General features: G+C 40.7%; 1 protein-coding gene and 1 long non-coding RNA gene across 16 annotated transcripts in view; one reads left to right on the top strand and one right to left on the bottom strand.

The window, feature by feature from the left end:
• Positions 1-2,598, top strand: part of LOC138423908 (uncharacterized) — a 35,001-nt gene extending 32,403 nt beyond the window's left edge. Inside the window, exon 2 of the long non-coding RNA XR_011250515.1 lies at positions 1,440-2,598. This is a non-coding gene — a long non-coding RNA (uncharacterized lncRNA). The remainder of the gene's footprint in view (positions 1-1,439) is intronic.
• The window catches only part of TNIK (TRAF2 and NCK interacting kinase), a 402,112-nt gene that overhangs the window by 37,831 nt on the left and 339,249 nt on the right, over positions 1-25,032 (bottom strand). For 8 of the 15 annotated variants that reach the window (XM_069560233.1, XM_069560241.1, XM_069560265.1 and 5 more), the window contains 5 exons: positions 23,436-23,675; positions 20,916-21,022; positions 11,813-11,976; positions 9,636-9,733; positions 2,454-2,638 (listed from right to left, as the gene is read on the bottom strand). In XM_069560233.1, coding sequence (XP_069416334.1) covers positions 2,454-2,638; positions 9,636-9,733; positions 11,813-11,976; positions 20,916-21,022; positions 23,436-23,675 — 794 coding nt within the window. Of the gene's footprint in view, positions 1-2,453; positions 2,639-8,633; positions 8,658-9,635; positions 9,734-11,812; positions 11,977-20,915; positions 21,023-23,435; positions 23,676-25,032 lie in introns of all 15 variants that reach the window. The other 7 variants (XM_069560230.1, XM_069560234.1, XM_069560249.1 and 4 more) reach the window with 1 other exon arrangement.

Raw genomic sequence — 25,032 nt, 5'->3', positions numbered from 1 at the left:
TTACTTCTGAGGAATACAATAATAAATTCTCTGAATGCCTTTACCAGTATCTAGTCTGTTCTCTTTCCAAATCACCTTGGTGAAACAATTTCTCTCAAACATGGCACCAACAACATCACTCCCCAGCTCAGGATACCTTCCACGGTTCCCTGCTGGCTACGTGACCAAGTGCACACTTCTTGGTCTGGCTTCACTAGTCCAGACCCTTCCCCTTTATACCAGCTTTATTTCCACCAAACTTAACTTTCTGTGCCTTTACTTCAACTCCCTCGCTCGCCCCCTGCACCTTATGTGCCGTACCCCCACCCCGCCTCTGCCCGAGCATCCTGCCTGGGATCCTAATATCACTGCGTTTTCCTTTCCTCCTTGATGGCAGTTATTTGTGTATACGTCTTTCCTCTGGATTAGGTTATAAATGCTTTAAAGCCAGGATACACAATTTCAGTTCAGCACAGTCATGTGTATCCTGCGCTCCATGAAGTGGCAGGTATGCGTAGAAGACACCACGCAACACAGATGACAGCATGGGCTCTGCCGCACGGACTAGGCTATGACAGGCAATCCCCAGAGTGACAACAGTGTGCCAGATGGCAGAGGAGGCATAGCGCAGCAGGGACATCTACAATTTTAGAAAGACGGGTGTTTCTATCCACAAAGAGATGGGTTTGCCTCTAGAGATATGAGGATAAGCACCATTAACAGCCTTACAAAATATGACAGGGGGCTTAAAAACCCAATGAGATTTAACATCTCTACCAAGGTGGTCCTTGGTTATTCTTCCAACTATTTATACTACTCTGAAGTTTTCCATGTATAATTATGTCTCTTGTCTTCGCTTTGTGACCACATGGACTGTAGCCCACCAGGCTCCTTTGTCCATGGGTTTCTCCAGGCAAGAATACTTGAGTGGGTAGCCATTCTCTTCCCCAGGGGATCTTCCCAACCCAGGGACTGAACCTGGGTCTCCCGCATTGCAAGTGGATTCTTAACTGTCTGAGCTACCAGGAAAGCCCAAACTAGAATGTAAACTTTCGGAAAGCAGAATTCAGGTACACACTTCTTGAATGTCTCAAAGCCCTCTCAATACTTTGAATATCCCAAAGTATGGGATCTAACACATAGTGGAAGTATTATCAATCTTAAATCCACTCTCAGAGTTGTGTGCCCAGTGCTTAAAGGTAATTCAAAACATCTGGTAGAAGAATGAATCAATGCTGAGTCAAGACAAAAAGTGAAAGGACCAGCATATTTTGCAGGAACGTTCTGGATTAGTGATTTTGCCTCTAGAACAATTTTATTTGCTGTTAAAAAAGCAATTTAAAGCAATCTGTTTTCAAATGTCATATTTTAGCATACTTATGGCTGTCAATAATGGGGTAATCAGCAGTAAAATAACAAGAATGGATTTTTCAGCTACGATAATTGGATTTGTCTTTCAGAATTGCTTGTACGTGAGGATGGTTAATCAATGGATGACATTTCCAGCAGACTAGATGGCCCTGTCTCTCCAGTCTCTGCTGAACAGGACAGTCATCTGTGGCCTGAAATGGCATCTTCTCTACAGGGAATAAATGTGGTGTGATGACCAATGTAGTAGCTGAGCCAAAGAAATAGAAACAAAGAGGAACAAAGGAAAAGTTAGCACCGCTCTCTATCAAAGTTATAGCAAACCAGAGCTGGGCGTCTTGTGTTTATTTGAGGGAGGAAACAAGAGATATATGTGAGTGTGCTTGCATGAATGATTGAACTGGGCAAGTAAAAGGGAAGAGGAGAGGTTCTTTTGCAAAAGGATCCATTCCAGTGAGAAAAAGGGAGTCCCCCTTCACTAAAAACAGAAAAGAGAAGAAGGAAAGACTGCAAATACAAAGGGAAAGCTAGGTAGCTATCAATATCTGAAAAAGAAGAGGATACGTGGTGAAGTCAGAGAGCAAAAAGGATCACATAAAAGAGACATGGGGAAGATGACGGAGAAAATCCTAACAGTAGTGGATTTAAGTCAAACTCTCAGAGGCTTCACTGTAGGCTTTTGCTGGGATGCTAACCCATGCTGTCTCCTGCATTCCACCCACCTTTGTGGTGGTGGTGATGGAGAAATATACGACTCACGTTATCAATGTTAACCTCGAAATGCTATTGCCTATAATTTTGCTCTTCAGTTTTAGGGTGTGACTTTCAATATCATTTGCCCTGAGTTGACAAGGACCAACAGAGCATCACCCAAGGGACAGTCAACCTCACAACAGCCTAGATAAAGAACATGCAGTCCTTGAAACACTACATATTCCAAGTTACTGTATCTAGGGAGAAGGGGTGAATGCAGAACGATGCTCTAAAAAGTATGTGACTCCCCAAAGTCAACCGATCCTGCCAGAGACCCATATTTCACATTTCTTGTCTTCTTGTTTTGGAGAACTAACTCCTCCTGGCCTACAGTGAAAAAGCAGGTCACTTACATCAGTCTGGGTATGTCGCTGACAGCCACCGTCCCGTCCTGGGTCTCACTCTCCCCATCTTCCTCCTCTTCGTCACTGCTTTCGGACTCCTCACTGGAGGAGGAGTAATCTGTTACCTTCTTCAGCGGGCGGTTTGTTTCTTCAATTCGAAGTTCTCTTAATTCTTTGGCCAACGCCGTCAGATCCTACAAAAGAAAAGTTTGTCCAGCAGATATGACATAGATATGAACATAACACTATCTCTTAGCAAGCTTAAGCAACAAGAAAACAAAAGTAAAAAAAAATAAAAAACCAAAAAAAAGCTCTTTACAGAACCATTACAAACATAGTTACTGCATGAAAACCAAGAAAACGATGTTTGTAGCGTGGAGAAACTAGAAAAGAAAGATGAAATAAATTTAAACTTTGTTTACAACCAATTGCTTGACTAGACGGAGACTGCTGGGTTCTGAATCTGCACAGGTATATATGTGTATGTGTGCTGTGTGTGTACACATATATACAGACTCTGGGTTCATCTTTTGGGAAGGTGAAGTGGGTCACCCACTCTCAGAGTTAACGGGAAAATACACAAGATTAGAAATAATTTCCCAGTATTTCAGGATCACTGCCCAAGCCACAGTCATGGCCTCTTCTTCATTATGATTGCTACTGTGCGAAAATCTACCATCAGTCACAGAACAGAGCAATTCCCAAGGTTCCAGCTACTGAATGACTCATTCGGTATGTCATCATTCCCTGGAGAGCCGAGGCACCGTGTCAAAAAACGGCCCACCCCAAAGCCCAGTGCCACTGAAAGTGATAGCCACAGAGCTGAGTGAATCAAGAGGAACAACAAAATAAAACAAAAAAACAAACAAAAACAAACAGAAAAAGACTTCTTTTCTAGACTGGTAGGTGTTTCAGTTTCTTTTGTTTTAAATTGCTGTCAACTGGCAGAAATCCTGGCAAAGAATACAGAAATGAATGTGCAAATAACAAAAGGAAGAGGTAAATTTTCAGTTTTCCATGAGTATGATGAAACCTTTAGCCTTATGGATGTGATGAGGTGGTATTTAGTCACCAGGCACATGGCAGGCAGTGTGCTGAAGATCTGACTACCTTTCAATTTACATGCTTTTGGAGCAATGCAGAGGGAAGCAGTTCTGCAAAAGCGTGGCCGCTCTATGTACATGGGTTAAACTGCCCTTGGCACACAGCATGCACATGAAGAAAAAGCAATTTGACATCAGTCTTACCATTTCTCCCTATATTAGTGACCCATGTGGGAATCAGAGCATTCAGTGAGAGACAGGGGATTAGGGAGAAAGAAACTCATTTGAAAATACTAAATCCCACAGTTTTCTTAAGGCCATATTCTCTCTTTATTTTAATCCAAAAATGTATTTGTCCAATTTGTCTGATGTAAGGTCAGAGTAATACAGATAATGTAAATAACATCTGATAATCTATCCTAGTAGATTAGGAGAAAAACTGTGATAAATGTGTAACTAAATTATAAATATAATTTTATTTTGAGAAGACAACAGATCATCCTGTTTCTTTACTGTTGCCTATATGTCAGATTGGTATATTGGTTAAAACTAAGGGCAGAAGATGGCTCAGGTTTTTCGTGGTCAAAATTTAGGAAGTTAAGTGAAGAATTTATTTCTAATTTCATAAAAACCAAAGGGGCAGCAATGACAACTTCACAGTTGTTCTGTAGTCATTTGAATGGAAGCCCTTGGAAAAGGGAAGCTTCTGAAAATTCAAATTGTGCATTTTCCACACAAACATGCTCACTGGGCTTTTACACACATGCACACAGCCATGGCCTCACTCTCAGTGGATATATTTATCTCATCCATGAAGATGAAAACACAATTGTATTAAAAAGACTCAAAAGATGTTTGAATATAGTGTATACCATTAATGAGGAGAAAAATTATGGCGCAGAATTTAAGGTAAATTTATTATTGGTTTCTTTGGCAATGAGCCAAAATTCAAAACGCTCATATTCAGATTTCAGCTTTTTACCTCTTATTTCCTCCTAACAATTGCCAATGTGTACCTTTACCAAATTGAGGAGAAATGAAGGGTATTATACCCTTGAGCACATTGAGAAAATACAGTTTAGATATTTGTTAAGGCAATTAATGAAAAAGGACATTATAATCCTCTAAACCAATAAAATAATAAAAAATTAGATAAATTTATTTTGTATTTTTTGTTCTCTACGTTAGGACCATGATATGTCTCATCAAAGACTATACCTAGTATTAAAAATGTACTTATTAAAATTTTTTATTATAATTTAAAGAGAGAATATGGTTTAAAAGAGTTTATTTCTAATGTCAATAATTCTGAATAAAATATAATGATATTAACTTTTATTTATTTAAATTAATAATTCATTTTCCCCATGGGTTGGTTTTCCTTATTGCTGACATTTCAAAACAAGACAATTAAGATTTAAAAAAATCAAAACTATTTAGAAACATTTAGCTGGTCCAAAGCTCACTGATTTAAAGAAACTCTCAATTGTTAAAATGACCTAAATTTCTCCAAACACTGTATTTAGGAACAGTTTAAAGCTCTGACATGCTTTATAATTTCACTTTTAATTGGAGGTTTGTTTTTTTTTGTTTCTGTGTTATTAAAAGGTTATCTTTCCTGAAGCATTACAAATAATTGCAATTTCCTTTTAAGTTTAATTGGTAATAGCATGGTGGGTGAGACATATATAAAAATCCCAAGGTAACAATAATGGGTAACTTGAAACTAACACTCCAGCCAAAAAAAAATTTAATCTTCCATTGCCCATAGTCTATACATTTATTTGAAGATTTGTTCCTTGTTCATCTATCCTGGAGAAACTTACAATAGTAAAGTTATAGGAAACAAACATGATCTAAAATTGACACTATTGGGTTCAGATCCATTTTCATATGTTTTATTTTCTGACAATACCCATTTTCTCCATGTAATGAGTTTTTGTGGTAATTTATTGCTTGACTGTCACAAGCCTGGAGCTAAAAAGTATTAAAAAAGAGAAAAAGGGTGCTATTTACCATGAAAATACTTGAGAATATATAACTGAAAAAGATATATGGCAAAATGGTAAGTTTTCTGACTACAGAGTACAGATAGTTAAGCAGCTCTTACCCAAACTTTTTTTTTATGCAACACTTTTTAGAATCAATTTGGTATAATTTTTCTTTCAAAAAAAGTTTACTTAATCTGACAATTATGCATACTCTGCTTTAAAAGGTGCTCTTTTAGGTATCTTTTCAAAAACAATATAGTTTACGAAAATCAGTTCAATTTTTTAAACAATTAAAATAATAGTTAAAAATTTTAAAGTTGGTCTTTTCTTTAAAATTTACTTATTTTTATTTTTGGCTGTGCTGACTTCTCGTTAGAGCATGCAGGCTCTTTGTTGCCCTGAGGCATGTGGGATCTTAGTTCCCAGGGATAAAACCCACATCCCTCGCACTGGAAGGCAGATTCTCAACGACGGGACCACCAGGGAAGTCTCGGTCTTTTCTTTACATTTTAAAATAATTCATTTCATTTTTAGGAAGTGTGAAGATATGACTTGGGGAAGTCACTTATCATCAGTATCTTCAACTGGGGAAAAAAAGGTTTGGACCACCTGTTATCATTCCAGTTCTGTCCAATCTATATATGCGCTCTGCCAATTGTCAGATTTCTACGTACTAACGAAAAAAATGCTGGTAAAGCCAGTGTTTGCTTTTGTATCTGATCTTCATGACATCTGTTTGTGCTAAAGTGAAAATAATATTTATTTTGGAAGGTGTATTCAGTAATCAGACTATTCTGCACAATCTCATAACTGCATTAGGAAGGAATGCCAAGTGAATGGACTCTCCCCCAGACTGACTTTTATAAGAACTCAAACCATTAAATTAGCAATAAGAAGCAATTATGTCTTTGGCATTTTAAGACTGCTCATTTCAATCTTGGGTTATCTAAATGGCACATCAGTCACCGGAGACTGGAGAAGCCATATCAAGACCTAGGAGTGAAGACAGGAGAGAGTTAAGTTTCTTCCCCTGTGGCACCACTGACATTTGGGGTGGATAATCCTCTATCGCAGGTTATGTTCCTGTGCACTGTAGGGTGTTTAGCAGCATCTTTCTGCTCTACACACAACATGTCAACAGCACTGCTTCCCATGTCCCACTCGTGACAATCAAAACTGACTCTCGTGTGCACTCAGTCGTGTCCGACTCTTTGCAACCCCGTGTACTGCAGCCTGCCAGGCTCCTCTGTCTATGGGATTTTTCAGACAAGAATACTGGAGTGGGTTGCCATTTCCTCCTCCAGGGAATGTTCCTGATTCAGGGATTTAACCTATGTCTCCCGCACTGGCAGGCAGATTCTTTACTGCTGAGACACCAGGGAAGGCCCCCAAACTGACTCTAGACTTTGCAAACGTCTCCTAAGAGGAGGGCAGCTGGGGGATAGTCATTCCTCCTTGAGAACCACCAGGTGATGGAGAACCAAGGAATCCCATATTTTCAGTGGTTGGGATCAGCGATACTCAAGGATAGAGTTATAAGAATCACCTTGAGGGCTTTTCCCAATCATCTATTGCTCCAAGATTTTGGTGCACAGCTTATATCCTCTCAATTACTTATACCTCTGTTTCCTACCCCTCATCTCTGCCCAGTGTGCTAGAGTATCCTGAAATAAATAAAGCAATTTTTAAAAGCCCAAAAATAACCTGGGTTAACCAGACGAAATCCATGAGAGTCCTTTCCCCCATGACAGCCACCTCCAAGCCAATTTCTGGACTCATAAGAGGAAACCTTGAGTTGTGTACACACACAACTATTTTATTGGTAGCCTGAGCACCAGAACTGTGTGGGAGAAGGTTGATAAAAGCTGCGATAATCCCTGTCCTTCTCACTCTCATGAAGAGGAGGGGCAAGGCTGCAGCACAGAGCAATTCAAAACAATTCCCTTTTAACTTTCTATAAATGCAGCCACACACTGTGGACATGTGGAGTCTCATTCTTTTGTGAACAATAATTCTTTAACTATGAAAACTTTCTTTCTAAGTCACTCTGAATGGTAAGGTGGTTGTAATTCTGAAAACGTGAGGCTTTTTGGTAAAGATCAGACACATAGAAACATGCTTTTCCCACCAAACTAGTCCCATGCCTCAGGCCTTGCCTTTACATAGCATTTCACACTTCAGAAAATGCTCTCGAACACACACGATCTTGCGGGAACCTAAACAATCTTGTGAGTGAGGCAAGGCAGGTGCTTTTATCCCCACTGAACAGATGAGGAAACTGTTTATTTCCAGAACTCTCCAGAGAGTTTGTGAGATTGGCCCCACCAGTTATTTACTGCGGGAGCCAGAATTTGAATGCAGCTCGTTGACCCCAAAGCCAGTGCTTTTTCCATGTCATTTCACAAAAATGGTGCTCAGCAGAGTTCAGCCTGAAAGCCATAATGCTAGTCTTCAGATTTCATGCAATTAGACTCTGCAGAAGGCCTGTCTCTTCCAAAACAACTCCACTACGTTGTATTCATGCAGGCCTGACAAAGAGCAGTGAGGCAGTCACCCTTCTTAGCGAGCTACCTAAGAGCGGCAAGACCATATATTTTTCTAATGGAAAAATGTCTCCACCGATAAGGAAATAAAATTACTTAATTGGTCAGGATTCATTAACCAAAGTTGATGTTGCTGCTGATGCTGTAGTTAATGTCCCACAAAATTAATCTAACAATACCCAGTGACTCCTTGTTCACAAATCACACTCTATAAATTTGGACGGCCCTAGAAAAAGATGTCTCTTTTTTCTGTTAGTAAAACCACCATCCCCTAGCCAGGCTGGCGAGTACAGGTGAAGAGCTCAGGATTTGCTACCAGAAGACACTAGAATGAGAAACTGCCGATATCAAAGCACTAATGCATATCTTCAGCCAGACTGGAACACTGGAAATGTGACATTTTGGCTTTAGGAGGAAGGTCTCTGGAGGTTTAAACGGTGTCAGAGGCACTCAGGCTGGCTTTTGTGGGAGGGACTGTCCTCCCAGCAGATCACTCTGAAGGAATGAAGTTTAAACTGAGATCCCATTGGCCACCTTTCTGAATATCAACCTCAGGAAGTCAGTTTATATTCACATCTTGTAAAAGCATGACCAAGAAAAGATAATACTAACCTCATCTATAGCTTTCTTATAGCTCTGAGATAAGAGGAACCCAATCCAGAAGAATCCACGGGAGGGGAAAAGACGAGAAGAAAGGCAGCAGGTTAAACACAAAACGGGAATGGTTAGTACACAACTGATAAAGGCAAGGGGAAAGGAGAACCTCTGCCCAGAACGGTGTCAGCTCCCTTCATGGCTACCCTCACTGTGCTTCCTTACTTTTAAAGGTGAAAAAAACATTTCACAGAAAAGACTCTTGAAAAATTCAGATAAAACAAGTGGAGAGTAAGTCATCCCAAATTAATTTCCAACTTTGAAATTTCGGCCTCCAAGCTCTTTTTTATTTCTTTAAGGCTATCTGGGGTCTGATGTGCTACAGCAGTGAAGCTAGATTTCAGGTTGTCAGGTCCTCTATGAGATCATGCTTATCAAGTTTTGGTCCAGACAATGCAGTCCCAGAGCAGCAGAAATGCTGCAATATTAATTCATATGGAAAATAATGTGGAGGAAAGGCCAGAATATTTAAGAGAAATCCACAGAAAGTGCCCAAATATTCTCAACTGCTAGTTTCAACATCTCTTTGCCAAAGCTGCTGAGTAGAAATCATGGGATAATAGGAGTTATTTCTCTTCCTGTTTTGTTTTCTAACATAGTGCTGCTGCTGCTAAGTCACTTCAGTCGTGTCGGACTCTGTGTGATCCTATAGATGGCAGCCCACCAGGCTCCCCCATCCCTGGGATTCTCCAGGCAAGAACACTGGAGTGGGTTGCCATTTCCTTCTCCAAACATAGTGCTAATGATCAGCAAAATATCCAAAGGTAGGAAAGCAATCCTGAATCAGCTCAGTTCTTTCCTAATCAGGTATGACTTCCTTCCAGATGCTTCTAGCACCTGTTCTTAATAAATTTAACAATTTTTGTTTCAGAGTCATGAGCGCATCCCCAACTACTTTACCCTGTGGGTTCTCTGGTGAATGAAAAGAGCTCAAAACTCTTCTGAGAAAAAAGCACTCACAGCTGGGCGACTTGGTCGGGTAATTTCCCTGGATTCTTCTGGTTTCACCTTGGAGGGCTCATGGGGGAGCACAGGTGATCCTTCCGACTTACTGTTGGCTAGAGGAAAGAACAGAGGGCCAAGAAAGAAAATGACCATCAGAAGGTGCTGGAGTTCTCTGGTGAGTCATCCTTGCGATGACTCAGCGCACAGCTCACTCAGCCAGACAAATCCTCAAGCACATCTGTGAAAAAACAGTAAATGTTCCGGCAAACAAAAGCAGCCATACACATTTAGGCTTGTCACCTGGAAGTCACTAGGAACAATAGGAAAATCTAAAAAAAAAAAAGGAAAAACTAGCAAGCCGCAACCATTTACGGAGCACCAATGTCGTGCCATGGTTAGGGCCAAACACCTTTTAATGTCAATTATCTCATTGAATCCTTGCTGTAACCCAATGGCCTGGCACTGGTTTCCTATTTCACAGTTGAACACAGAGAAGTAACACAACTAGCCCACTGAAATTGTTGGCAGAGCTGGTATTCTGTCTGATTTCTCAAAGTCCTATTCTCAATTATCATGGTAAACCAGCGTCTGAGTTATTCTATGTTTGATTTTTTTCTTTTACCACTTACCCATCAGGATAAGTGTTTTTGATGAAATGCTGTGGAAAAAGAGAAACTTGTTTTACTTAGGGGAATGATTTTTAAATGGGCAGAGGGGAGGATGAGCTAGTTGTCTGGCTCCTTTAAGGAAGAAAGAATGAGGTGAGGGAGGGAAGGAGAGTTTGGTGATAAAGGGGATGTGCCCTGGAATAGAGCAAGGGTTGGGGGAGGGCTGCTACAGAGAGAGGAGCATCTCTCTGATTTATGAGCTTACAGGTTAGAGAAGAAGCAATCTCAGGTGGGAAATACTCTTTGGTTTGGTTTCAAAGTGGTTTTTCCTGGGTAGGGACATAGCAGGGTAGGACACACTAGCTTTTAACCAGAAGAACTAGAGGTCAAAGGGAAGAAGTTAAGAATTAAACCTGAACCAGATCAGACAATTAAAATGATATGCTTAAGTTTGGATTTTCTTTAGCATTTGCTAAAGAAACATAATATATATTTCATAATAATTATGAATAAATGATATAATTATGAATAAATAATATATTATTTTATTTTATATGAACAGAAAAAAAGGTAAGAGAATGGCACTTTTCTAAAGTTAGTAAGTCTATATCTGGATCAAAGCAACAGAAGCCTCCACAGTTCTGGGTTGTCATGGATGTCAGAAGATTGTAAGAAGAGGCAGCTGCAGGCCAGTCCCCGCCCCAGTTCAGAGACACAGCACAGTATGTCTGACATTCACCTTTTCAAAATAGACATACAGTGAGTTTACTTAAAAAAAAAAAAATTAGGAGGTAAAGAATGATTGTGTCTATTAAAGAGGCTAAGAAAGAGTAAAGAACTAGTGCTTTTCATCAGGCAGAGTATTAAGTGTTTTCAAATTGCACTTAAAAAAATCCCAGCCTTCATTACTTGGAAGCAAAATTATCTTCTGAAGAAGGTTTATGCAGAAAGAGTACATTTTGATTAGCTAGAAACAATAGGGTGTCATGTATAATTAGCTGGACACATTAATGTTTTTCACGAGTTTCCTCATTATTGAAAGCTAAACAATGAAGGATGACTTGATTAAATGGTCAGAGAGGCTAATTTTTACCTCACTAATAGGAATAACCAGAAGGGTCAAGTATATTTTTTAAAGTCAGAGATTTTATATCTTCTCTCCAGTGCATATTTATTCTACATTAGCCTTTATTAATGTTTAGTTTGAGAAATACCTTGTATTCTGAATACTGTTGACACAAGGGGAAGAGGGTACTTGTGGGTCATGGAACTCTAACTAAGCAATCAAATAGAAATGGAAATTGAGCTGTCTGATGACTACATTTTCAAATGAGACCAGTATTCTGCGATCTCCCTGAAGAATTCTGGTATCTGCAATTAGAAAGGATTGGGTCCACACTGATGTCACACACGTGACTGGGATGGTGGACCACTGCCCTAAGGAGACGGAATCCAAGTGGAGTTAAGGGGCTTCTTGGCATCACATGGTGGTGGCCACATCAGGACCAGGAGTCACAGAAGTCAGGAAGTAATCTGATTCCTTGTCCAGAGAAGCCCTCCTGGAAAGGTAGGGGAAAGCTTTACCTCGAACCCGGGTCCGCTCGCTGGATCCTGCTTGTGACCCAGGCTGAGAGCCGCCTTGGGAGCTGGGCTGGGAGCTGGGGGTGCTGGAGCTGGAAGAACTGCCACTGCTGGTCCTCTGCAAGGAGCTCTCCAAGATGGGCTCGGTTCTCCGGAGGTCGGGGTTGCTGTAGGGACAGCGATGCACAGGGCTTACATTCTCAAGAACTTGCCACTGGTAGACACAAGTGTAGTCCAGTCCCGCCCCCAGTACAAAGGGATGAAGACATTGCCTATGTGACCTCGCATTAAAGGGGTCAATGTTAATGACAGTCATGCTGTCTTCTGTGGAGCTCCTGGCCAGATTCCGCATCTGGACAGGATGAATTCTTGACCCAACTCTTGGGTCATCTCACATCAAACATATTAGTTCTGAAATGGTGAATCTTCAAAGGAGGCTGGCTTTGAAACCCCTTTTCCTATGCTCATTGTAAAACTGCTACTGCTAAGTCACTTCAGTCGTGTCCGACTCTGTGCGACCCCATAGACGGCAGCCCACCAGGCTGCCCCGTCCCTGGGATTCTCCAGGCAAGAACACTGGAGTGGGTTGCCATTTCCTTCTCTAATGCATTAAAGTGAAAAGTGAAAGTGAAGTCGCTCAGTCATGTCCGACCCTCAGCGATCCCATGGATTGCAGCTTTCCAGGCTCCTCTGTCCATGGGATTTTCCAGGCAAGAGTACTGGAGCGGGTTGCCATTGCCTTCTCCGTATTGTAAAACAGTAGAGAATATGAAAAGATAAAAACAAGGGAGGAATGCATGCCATCTCTGAATCAAGAGACATTCAACTGTCTTTTCCTGGATGATATATTATCTTCTAGTCTTGGGAAAAAAAATTATTTATTTTTGCCTGCACTGGGTCTTTGTTGCTGCCTGTGGGCTTTCTCTAGTTGCAGAGCACAGACTCCAGGGAGAGTGGGCTTCAGTGAGTTGTAGCTCAAAGGTTTAGGTGCCCCGTGGCAAGTGGGATCTTCCCAGACCAGGGCTCAAACTTGTGTCCCCTGTATTGGCAGTCAGATTCTTAACCACTGGACAACCAGGGAAGTCCGTTTCTAGTCTTTTTTCTTTTGTATGTACAGAAGCACACTGTGTATTCAATTTTGCGTATTGCTCTTTTCCCCCTTTGCCTTTTGAGCAGCACACTTCTAAAAACAATAGTGGCTGCATAGTAGTCCATTAAATAGGTGAATTAGTTCAATCATTCTTCTGTTATTAGGTGCTTCCAATATATTGCTGGGACACATAATACTGAAATAAACATCTAGAGGCAAACAAATGTTCAGTCACATCTCTCCTGGAATTGGAATTCTTGGGTGGAGGGGCATGAACTGGGGTATGCATGTGCACATATATATGTATGTGAACATATAAACATACAGCAGGTTTTCACTACAGTGTATGAGACTATCCATCTCATTGAATTCTTACCAGTCTTTATTATGAACAGCTAACTAACTTGCAAAAAATTATATTTTGCTGTTTTAATGCAGTTTTAAAAAATTACTGTTGAGGTAGAATAATTTTTATTCACATTTATTTGTTATTCAGAATTCCTCTTCTGTGAATTACCTAAGTTCTCAGCTCACATAGCTAGTGGTATCTTTGCATTTTTAAATTTCTTGCAGGAAATCTTTATATACCTTGGCTATTACCAAAGGGAAGAATGTTTGAAAATAATTATTAAGTGCTAAACCCAAGAACAGTGTTCATCTATTGGCAGGCTAAAAGCCCCCACTGGTTATAAACGCTACTCTATTATTCACTCTCACATCTTTACTACTCCCAAAATAGTGCATTTATTCATTCACTCAGCTGGTCTATACCGGGCACTGGGTCAGACCTTTGAGATACAGTAATGAACAAGATCCAGCTCGTGCCCTCTGCCAGTGTCGCCAGGCACACACAGCAGTCTTTGCTCATGCTGTGCCCACAGTGAGCGCAGGGCAATATGGGAACATGAAGCAGACTCCAAGGCCACTTTTGGTGACCACAGGGGCTGCAGAGGCGAGGAGGCCACTAAGCAGTGGTGGTGGGAGGAGACTGGGAGGATTTTAGGATTCTGTTATAAAAATAAGCAGTATTTTCCAAGTTTCTTCTAAGCTCTTCCTTTCAAATTTATAAGCCATAGACCTCTCCATTTTTTCCTCTAGACTTCTGTACTGCTGGGCCTAAGTGGTGATTTGGTGAGATCTGAAATTCAAAGATCCTATCCACCGCCATCCACCTGCCGAGGGAGAAACATAGGCTCCTCCATGATTGCATTGTCTTCAGTTCCCCAAACAGAATTTCACTAACAGAGTCATCATAGTGCTATTATTTTCATGCAGTGAGCTATCACATTAAAATGTAATACTATGCTTTCATTTTTCTCTGCCCATTTTAAGAATATCAAGTGGGAACCAGGCACTCTGTGTTGTGTGTCAGATCCTTCACATGTAAATGTGAAAATAATATGGTCCCTTCCCTTGAGACACTTGCAGTTTGGCCCGTGAAAGTCTGGCCACAAAATAGCAGTTATGGCATCTGCTGCTGCTGCTGCTGCTGCTTCTAAGTCTCTTCAGTCGTGTCCGACTGTGTGACCCCACAGACAGCAGCCCTGGGCTTCTCCAGGCAAGAACACTGGAGTGGGTTGCCATTTCCTTCTCCAATGCATGAAAGTGAAAAGTGAAAGTGAAGTCTAAACCAAATAATTTCTTTTTGAAAACAAAAATATTTGGCTGAATTACAAAAATTCTTAAACATTGAGTTAGTGGAAGAGAAGGCTGGTGATTCTGGAAAATGTAAACATAACTATATCTTCATGATTTATTAATTTTGATAATATAAATGTAGATTTTATGACAATAGTCACCTTTCAATTTTTTTTACAGTAAAGGGGTGGCTAAGTCAACCTAGCAGTAAAAATTGACTGCAGAATAAAGCCTCAGTAAACTTCAGGAAGACTTTAAAAATTCTTGGTATTTTTATGGCACTCCTTTGGGTAGTAATTAGCATTTAATTGATAGAGATAGATTTGGATCCATAAAAGAAAAAACCTCCCTCCTATTTGGAGAATATCTAATTATTATCTAGATAATAATTAGATATTCTTAGATCATCTGTAATAATATTGAGATATCTAAATATCTATAGTATATCTAATATAATATTCTAAGTAGAGTAGCACGATAAATGAATGCTAATTCTGCAATATCTCACATTTCTAATTTTTCATTTTTTTCCAAAAAAAAATCCTATTTAAATTCTTAAATAATAACTTCTTCCCTACTGTTCTCTTTCATTAAACAGTAGTGGTCAGGAATTATTTATGTATAATTAATAAGTCCTAAAAAAATTTTTTTTAAATTACACGTTAGGTTAAGGTTTCTTGGTGGCTGTTCTCATTTTGTAGAGACGCAGTGTTCTTTGTATGAAAAAAAAAAAAAACTATTGGGAGAATGGAGTTCTGTGAGCTCTGAGGATCCAGCTCTTTGCTCGAATGCAGCACTTCTTTGATCATTTAGCCAAAACCTTTCATTAAACACCTGCCTTTGTGAGACCATGAGGGATGGAGGAGAGCCCAGGTCACAGGATAGACAGTCAAGTTACAACATAATCCTAGCAATGAGACATGCAGTGGAGACCGTAGTCAGCAAGACAAAACTCTACATGCTGTGCGAGCATCTGTAAATGGTAGCAGAGTCTGGGGAATGCAGTGTCATGCAGCCTGGAGTTGGTGGTGGTGGTGTTGGAAAGAGAAACGACTTGATTAAACTTCAGGGCGTTAGCATCAAGGCTAGGGGAACAGTGTGAGCAAAGACACGGACCTGAGTTTTCCTGGGGCTCCTTGGTATAAAGACGACCCCATCCTGGCTGAGTACCAAGTCTGTGTAGGGAACCCTGGGATAGCGGATCATCAAAAGAAATGGGAAGTTTCTATAGCAATTCTCCTAAAGCCAGGCAGAAAACACGGGCCTCCCAGGGCCGGCTTATGAATGACTGGTCAGGACAGAGGCAGGCTGACCCGGGAGGAGGCTGCGGCCACGTTAGACGATAAGACCTGGGCCAGGGCTGCCCTGGGATGACAGAGGTGCCAGGGCATCAGCAGAACCAGCTGGAATGAGCCTGCGTCTCTGACTGGGGCTCAGGCCTCTCTTGGTGTGAAGCTAATTGGATCCCATGAGCATTAAACCCCTGATCTGGGCTTCATTAGCACAAGTCTGTCCCCCCACCCATCCCCTCACTGGAGCTAACCAGTGTGGGTACTGATCTTAATAGGTTGCTATTTTTGCTGCTGGAGTCTGAAAGAAGTGTTTAGTTTCTATGTAATCACACATAGAAATAGGGAAAATTTCTAAATGTCTTTCCTACCTTATTATTATTATTTTTTTTTGGTAAAATATGAGTGTTTTGAGAAAATGTCACACTGCCATGTTCCTTTCTTCCTTACTATGGTGTCACCTGATCTGGGCTTGGGGCCAAGGTGCCTGAGATAAATGCTCTTTAGAGGGATCAATTTCAGAACAATTCCATGAAATAATAGATTTCCTGTATTTTTTATGTATTAACCTATCCTATTAAGATCCAAATATGTAAAAACTTGAAAACATTCATATAGATTTCTTTAAATGCTAACTTTTAGTTCAGACATTTGGCATACTGCAGACAATGCTGTTTGGTTTATAAAACACACAGTAAAAAGAAAATTATTCCATTTACTTGAATCATATAAAAAAGTCAAAACAAAAAATTAAGATTACAAAGTGATTTCTTGGCCCAAATATTTGGGCCAAGTCTATAATTAACTGGCTGCCTGCCTACATTCATTTTCCTTTGTTCTCTGATGACATAGCCAATGAGAACAAACCAGCCATAAGCAGATAGGTTTGGGATAGGCCAGAGAATTATTCTTTTTGAAATTAAACATTCAGTCATTGGGCTTTGACTGGGTATTACTGGATTAATTGAAAATTTTTCATATTCTGAATGTATTCACTTAATCAAATTTTAATTTGTTTTAAAAGAACACATGAATCAAAGTTAAATGTTAAAGTGCATGGGAGGTTTTAAAACAGAAATTTTAAAAATGAACAAATCAAATTATAATTTAAACTCACCAGTTCACCTTGACAGTATAAAGCATTTGGGAGTCCATACGGTAATGCAAAGGACAAAATATTTAAAAGCAATCTTTTTATGGCTTTATGGATAGGCAGTTATCTGACAAATGGTACCAATAAATCTATAAGGACTTTATTACAACCAACAGAAAATAGGACAATCTCTGTCCTATCACGGTAATCCACCGCCCCACTACCCCCCAACCATTGGTGGATCATATTATTAGCAAAGATGATGGAAGCAAAAGCTTCAAAAGTGCTTGTATTTGCAACAGCCGGGACATGGAAGCAACCTAAATGTCCATCAACAGATGAACAGGTAAAGAAGATATGGTACATATATACAAGGGAATATGACTCAGCTATAAACAGGAACAAAACTGGATTATCTATCCTGATGTGGACGGACCTAGAGTCTGTTATACAAAGTGAAGTAGGTCAAAAAGAGAAAAACACAGATTGTATATTAACATGTATGCATGGAATCTAGAGAAATGGTGCAGGTGAACCTATTTTCAGGGTAGGAAGAGAGATGCAGATGTAGAGGATGGACATGTTATGTGGAAGAGGGCGAGGGGAGAAGGAAGGGTGGGCTGAAATAAGGAGCAGCGCTAAAATATATAGCCACTACTGGCTTCCCTGGCGGCTCAAATGGTAAAGCGTATGCCTGCAGTGCGGGAGACCTAGGTTCAATCCCTGGGCTGGGAAGATGCCCTGGAGAAGGAAATGGCATCCCACTCCAGTACTCTTGCCTGGAAAATTCCGTGGACTGAGGAGCCTGGTAGGCTACAGTCCATGGGGTTGCAGAGTTGGACACGACTGGGTGACTTCACTTTGATAGACACTACCATGTGCAAAACACACAGCCAGTGGGAAGCTGCCACACAGCACAGGTAGCCCAGCTCCGTGGTCTGTGATGACGGAGAGGGGAAGGAGGGAGGCAACATATGTATACATATGCTGCTGCTAAGTCGTTTCAGTCGTGTCCGACTCTGTGCGACCCCATAGACAGCAGCCCACCAGGCTCCCTCATCCCTGGGATTCTCCAGGCAAGAACACTGGAGTGGGTTGCCATTTCCTTCTCCAATGCATGAAAGTGAAAAGTGAAAGTGAAGTCGCTCAGTCATGTTTGACTCCTAGCGACCCCATGGACTGCAGCCTACCAGGCTCTTCCGTCCATGAGATTTTCCAGGCAAGAGTACTGGAGCGGGGTGCCATTGCCTTCTCCAATAGAATGTGAGAAATCATAAATAGCTACTGTTTCAAGCCACCACATCTTGGCGTGTTTTATTATACAACAAAGGTGAACTAAAGCCATCTCTAGCACAATAAATACACCAAATCCCGAAACGTTTCAAAATGCAATTCAATCTAGAGCTGCAGAGTCTGTGTCACTATCTCTAAGTGCTGGTCACTTAGAGATATGTGATAGAAAGAAGTAGGATTGTTCTACATGGCAGAGACGGGGATTCTCCATCCCCCCTCCCCTGCAATGCTTTTGATTATCATTGCAGGTAAATAATTATTACTGCTAAGTTCATTTCCTCTCTACATTCTCTGTAAGCAGAAAAATGTTAGCTGTATTCACAAGATCTCCTTTCTTTGGACAAAATACAACGTTTAAGAGGTTCCAAGGGAAAAGCACATGTTTTGCAAGCCACTGACCATTTATTGGGCTTCCCTGGTGGCTCAGCAGGTAAAGAATTCACCTGCAATGCAGGAGGCTTGGATTCGATCTCTGGGTCGGGAAGATCCCCTGTTGGAGGGCATGGCAACCCATTTCAGTATTCTTGCCTGGAGAATCCCATGGACAGAGGAGACTGGCAGGCTCTAGTTCATGGGGTCGCAAAGAGTTGGACACAACTGAAGCAACTGAGCATGCATGCACGACCACTTATCAGTTATTTTGGAGCCTTAATATTATTAAATTAGTATCTCAGAGGGAACAAAGGACTGCTTTTTATTTGACTAGAGAAACACAGTTCTCTTTCTTTTGGGTTGATAGAGGAAAAAAGACTTAAAGTTGAAATGATGCTTGATGTACAGAAACTGAAATTCTAAACAACTTATCTCATGAACACAGCCTAGAAGGCAGGGTTCAAAGGAGCAAGAAGCCCTGATAACTGGAGGTTTACTATTGCTTGGAGAGGAGGACTGGTAAAGTTCAGGCTGGCAATCCAGCCTCACATTCCTTTCGCTCCCTGGTCACAGTCCACACAAGGGGTCCTCAGTCCTGCTCACAACACCGGCTCGGTGGTGACAAGCTGCTGGACAAAAAAAAATTCAGAGCTTCTGCAACTGGCAACTCCACTCAGAATGAGCTAGCTTCTTTGCCTTCCAGAGGTGAATGTTCTTAGTACAGTTCTGTCTTATTTACAGACTGACTCCTTCCTAAGGCTTTTCATATGAAGAGAAAAATGAAAGCCTTATGATCAAAACCATTCCATATTTTAGGATCTGTACAAATAGTCATAACCTTCATTTCCAGTCTCTTTTCTTTGACTAGCAAGAGACTGTCCTCTTATAAACACAATGAAGAATAAAACAGTACCCCTAAGTTCCTTTTTATAGTCTCAACAGAGGCCATTTGCTATTTCAGCTGATCCTAAAAAGGAGTGTACTCATGAAACATGTGAGGGGAGTTTGATGAACGACAGCAACAAACAGCATCTGTTACCCCATAAAATCTGCTGTGATACTGTAAGGATATTGTTTATTTTCCAGCTTCTGTTCAGACCTCTACACCCACCAGTAGGTGGATGCAACTTCCTGATTATAGGAATATACATGGTTGGTAAAAAATTCCAGAAGAGCAAAGAGCATCGCTCTATTTCAGTGACACTCCACAATGCCAGAGATGACTTCCTCATGAGAACTAGTCCTTTTGCAATTTGCCAAACTAGGACAGCTCTGCAGCTGGTCACTATGGCACTTCTTTGCCAATTATTTTCTTTCTTTCTTTTTGGCTGAGTTGGGTCTTCATTGCTTTGCCGGGGCTCTTTCTAGTTGTGGAGAGCACGGGCTTCTCACTGTGGTGGCTTCTCTTGTTGTGGAGCATGGGCTCTAGGCCTGCAGGCTTCAGTAGTTGTGGCTCACAGCCCCTAGAGCATGGGCTCTGTAGTTGTGGTGCATGGGCTTAGTTGCCCCAAGGCATGTGGAATCTTTCCAGATGAGGTATGGCACTGAACCTGTGTCCCCTGCATTGGCAGGCTGATTCTTAACCACTGTACCACCAGGGAAGTCCTCTTAGCTAATTACTTTCTACTGTCTCAATAGTCCTCAGGGCACATTTCTTTCTTTTTTAAATTTATTATTTTTATTTTTTAATATAAATTTATTTATTTTAATTGGAGGCTAATTACTTTACAATATTGTGGTGGTTTTGCCATACATTGACATGGATCCGACACGGGTGTACATGTGTAAATTGGAGTATAGTTGCTTTACAATGTTGTGTTAATTTCTACTGTATAGCAAAGTGAATCAGTCACACATATATGCATATATACTGTCTTCCTTGGATTTCCTTTCTATTTCGGTCACCACAGAGCCACAGGGCACGTTTCTTGACCTGATGCTAAAAATCATCTCAGATCAGGCCACTTTGTTTGGCTGGCTTCATTACACGGTCCCTGAGGTTAATGGTCAGGGGTACCACACCCAGACTTCATTTGTAGTTTTACTCCCACATTTGAAAACCTGCCAAATAAGGTAAGCCAGACTGGCTTCTGCATTGATTCCGTGATTCATTTGCTCATTCATTCATGAGCCCACATTATACACTGGTTTCTGTGAAAGGCTACTGAAGAAATAAAAGACTTGCCTCTGGCCCACCAAAATTTACAGTCTGGGTAACCAGTCAACACGCCTTAGAAGTGAAAAAAGAACAAAGGTGGTATTTTAGGAAAGCAGTAATGACAACGGTAGGTGGGGCTCTTCCCTTCACCTTACCCATCTTCCTTCCCTTACCTTGCTCTGATGGGTTGAGATCCTAATCTGGGTCCCAGAGCACTACCATTTCCAGGAGAATTCTTTCTTGCTAATGCTGGGGATATAGAAGTTGTTCTTTGAGGCACCTGAAAGGAAACCAGAATTCAGAAATATTTTCCATAAAATAACTTCCATGTGGTACTGCCTGAAATGCAGCCTACTCCTTTCCTAGGATCTGCCAGGAGACATGGAATGATCAGAAACAGGAAAGAAACATCTCAAAGAAATACTTAACTCCCTAAACAAAATCAAAGGAAAGGCAATGAGGCACATTTTAACAACTATTAATGAGTACTGCCTTCAATGTTAAAAACAAATTTAGAAACACAGCAAGTGAATTACTTTGATGTACAGGGCTAAAATAATTGCCTTCCTTTGTGTGCACAAGAGTGGTGGACATCAGAAATTTCTTTGGGGTATCATGAACTCAGTTGGCCATTGGAAACTGCATCTGATGACAGTCATCCAGATAAATAGAGTTCCATTTTTAACTCACAGCACAACTGATAAACAGATGAGGAAACTATGAAATCTGGTGAGAAACTAGGGTATCAGACTAGAACTTGGGACATAAGCTCAGTGAGCTCAGAGAAATGACTGGAATAGGTCCTAAATATTTCCACTTGCTAACCAAGTTGCAATTGCTAATTCAAAACAAACTCCTAACACTGTGATTCCAGAGGTCAATTTGCAAATGTAATTTAAAAAATTGGATTAATAATGAAACTGCTGGAAGGTCTTCAAAAAACTATGTGAGTACCAGTTAGACTGTGAACTACAGTTGGAAATTGTATCATTAGCTTATTGGTCAAGGGACTTAGGTAAATTCAAGTATGCCTCATTTTATAAAACATTTTCTAATGAAACTGAATACTGTTAAGCGCACCAAAGGAGTTTCAACATGAGGGGAGAGGAGAAATTTACTTTATGAAAAGTGACCAGGAAACGAAAATGTGACAGCTAGGTGGGCTAAACATTCTTCAGGTGCTTTGATGTTTCTTTTTTGGAGGTCCTTTTAAAGTGGATTTATATTGGGTTGGCCAAAAAGTTCATTTGGTTCTAAAAGTAAAACTAAGAAAATTTTTTTTCGTTTTCACCAAGAGCATCATTGAATAATATATCCACTAACAACGAACTTTCTGACCAATCTGATATTCTGTACTAGATATTTTAAAATTATGCTTTGTTTTGATATTATTGCTTAATACGTTAAAGAATATTTACCATGAACACAAGTTTTCTTGGTTATTATAAAACATTTTAAGATAAAGACCTAGAAAGATGAGTCAGTGAAGTGATGCAGAATGAGCAAAATCAGTGCTCCCACCTGCTCAGTTAAATATTACTGCTATTTTTCCTTTTGTATTTGGTCACCTGAAATAGTTGTAGAGAGGGTCTAATGAATCATTAAAACCTAAAACCCTTGTATTGATCTAAAGTTTTCCTTCCAGAGTTGATAAATGTGTGCTTGCATGTTTGAAGAGAATGGACCAATGACCTCAAATGTCTCCCCAGCTCTCCTGTCTGCCCCTCTGCCCATCCTGTTTTTCAGGTTGAACTTTGCTCCATAAATAACCTTGCCTAATGCCATCCCCAAGACAAGAACAACAAAAAAGCCATCATCAGCCAATTTCATTTGCAAAGCCATGGAAATTTTTTTGAGAGGAAGATAGGAAAAATATTTGAAAACATTTGGATAAAAAGTACTATTTTTTTTTTCTAGAATCAATAATGGTATGGATCTACGGAAACTGTGAGGCATTCCATTTGTCCTGGCTCCTCAACTAAGTTCAGGAGAAAGGGAATACTGAACCAGGAAGAATCTGATGCAACATTTCTCCAGTGTTTTGAAATACTTGAGGTTGTCTGTAGTGAGATGCACAGCCATGTGTTAGGACATTTTGGAATGTATAACAGCTTGATATGGGCAAACACAAAACAGATGGAACCAAGCCAGTGCAATTTAATCCTCAGTACAACCTGGCCTAGCTTTCCTTAGTGGAACCAACTAACATATTCTAAGAGCACTACTATTTTCTGAACACCTGAAATGTGGTTTCACTCTGTGCTTTAAAAATAGAAATAAACAAATTCTTTTCTTTTTAATCTGGAAATTTTAAGTTTGTCTAGATATAGATTAAAGTCATCAGTGAGAATATCCGTATTATTCTATTTCTCAAGATGGATAGTATTAATGAATAGTTTGGAAGGCTTGGGGTTGGGAGTTCTAATTCTGGATACAGGATATGTGCTTTCACGTAGAGCCTCCATTTCTTTGGGGAAAATGGAGATTACAGATGATGAAAGACAATCCAAGTCTTAGCCTGGGAATGAGGAGGGACCAGTATAAATGCTAGAAGGGATGGTGCTGTGTTACCATGTTCTTTGGTATTATGAATGGTCTGCAACAGGGGTAATAATGATAACAGTAACAGTAGTAGTAATAATAAACACTGATGACAATGATAGAGATGATGATAACAACTCCAGTAATGTTACCTTTGGTGGAATGTCTTCTTCCTGTCGTAACCAAGAGCTTCGGTCAAACTTCTCAATGCGAGTGGGGAGAGGTGGGTTTTCAGAGGTGGGATCTGAGTTCTGGCGTGGCATCTCGACACGGTGAGAGCTCACATTCAGAGCCTCCTGAAACCCAGAGAGGCCCTTCGTGGGCTGCTCATGCACCGACTGGGAGGCGGTCAAGGCAGGTCCCTGGGATTTCACTGCTACCAGATGCGGGATCTAAGCATCAAACCAACATCACAGCAGCATTATTAGAAGTAGTAGTAGTAGTTGCTCACTTGTGTCTGACTCTTTGTGACCCCAGGGACTGTAGCCCACCAGGATCCTCTGTCCACGGGATTCTCTAGGTAGTGATTCCTGGAGTGGCCATCCCCTTCTCCAGGGGATCTTCCTGACCCAGGGATCAAACCTGGGTCTCCTGCATTGCAGGCAGATTCTTTACTGTCTGAGTCACCAGGAAAATGCAGACCAACTAGGATCTCATGAGAAAGGAGGAAAACATTTTAGGGAGAAAGAACCAGAGCACATGGAGCCCATAGCAGCTCTTTGCAGCATGCTTTTCAAAGCTCTCCCAAATTTCCTATTTTAGAGCTGGAGGGCTGGACCAGACTTGCTGGCAAAGAGTTAAATGATGGACTTGGGACTGTTAAGAAGTCAGTGAAATAAGTGTCATGATAATAATGATTTTCAGTGAACATTTATTGACCAGCAATACATTTACAAGCACTTCTGATCATACAAACTTCCTCCTTTCAACCTCCTAACTTGGACTTCAGAGAGTGCTCTGTGAAACAAGAATTGCTCTCAACATCTTTCTTCTTATGAACTCATTAAATACCATGAGCTGGACACAATTATTCTTCTCATTTTACTCATGAGAATGTAAGGTATAGAGAAGGTAAATGACAACCTAGATTTCACAGCTAACATGCGCCAGACACTGGATTGTAACCTACACATACGCTAATTCCAGTTCCCATGTTGTAACAGCCTAACTGCTATGTGATCCTGCTTCTGGTGAACTGGCTCTTACCACCTAGGATATTATACATTTCACAACACTAGGATGTTTCTTTTAGAGTTGGAAGTCTCACAGTTTGGCAGGTATTGATATTATTCATGCAGGGAAGAAATGCAGACTTTAGGTAGAAATATAGCTTTTTAAGACAAATCATGACCACCTATAGTTTGGAGAACGCTTCACCGCTCACACTTCCTTGTTCGTGCTCACGTGAGCCTATCTTCTCCTCCAACGTGCAGGGAAGCTCCCAGGAGACAAGAGCCACGTCAGACTTCCTCTCTATGAGTCTAGCACCATGCCTGGCATATTGAAGGTGGTCAATCAATCCTGGCTGGGAAAACATCTAGAGTATTTTCTAAATTAAACTGTTAATTCAATAAACATTAATCTAGTATTTGCTTTGTACCAGGCACCTATCAGACTCTCTTTGGTCTGAAATCTCAGTGCCCAGACTGCGAGAGGACACCTCCACAGCCCTCCTCCACCAGCCTGGCCCTGTTCCCTCTGCGCTTGAGGTCTCATCTCTGGAGCAGCCTTGCCCCAGACTCTTCAGAC

This window comes from Ovis canadensis, chromosome 1, assembly GCF_042477335.2.
Source record: "Ovis canadensis isolate MfBH-ARS-UI-01 breed Bighorn chromosome 1, ARS-UI_OviCan_v2, whole genome shotgun sequence".
Lineage (NCBI taxonomy): Eukaryota > Metazoa > Chordata > Mammalia > Artiodactyla > Bovidae > Ovis > Ovis canadensis.
Note: the sequence above shows the minus strand (reverse complement) of the source record. Positions and strands in the feature narration are given on the sequence as shown.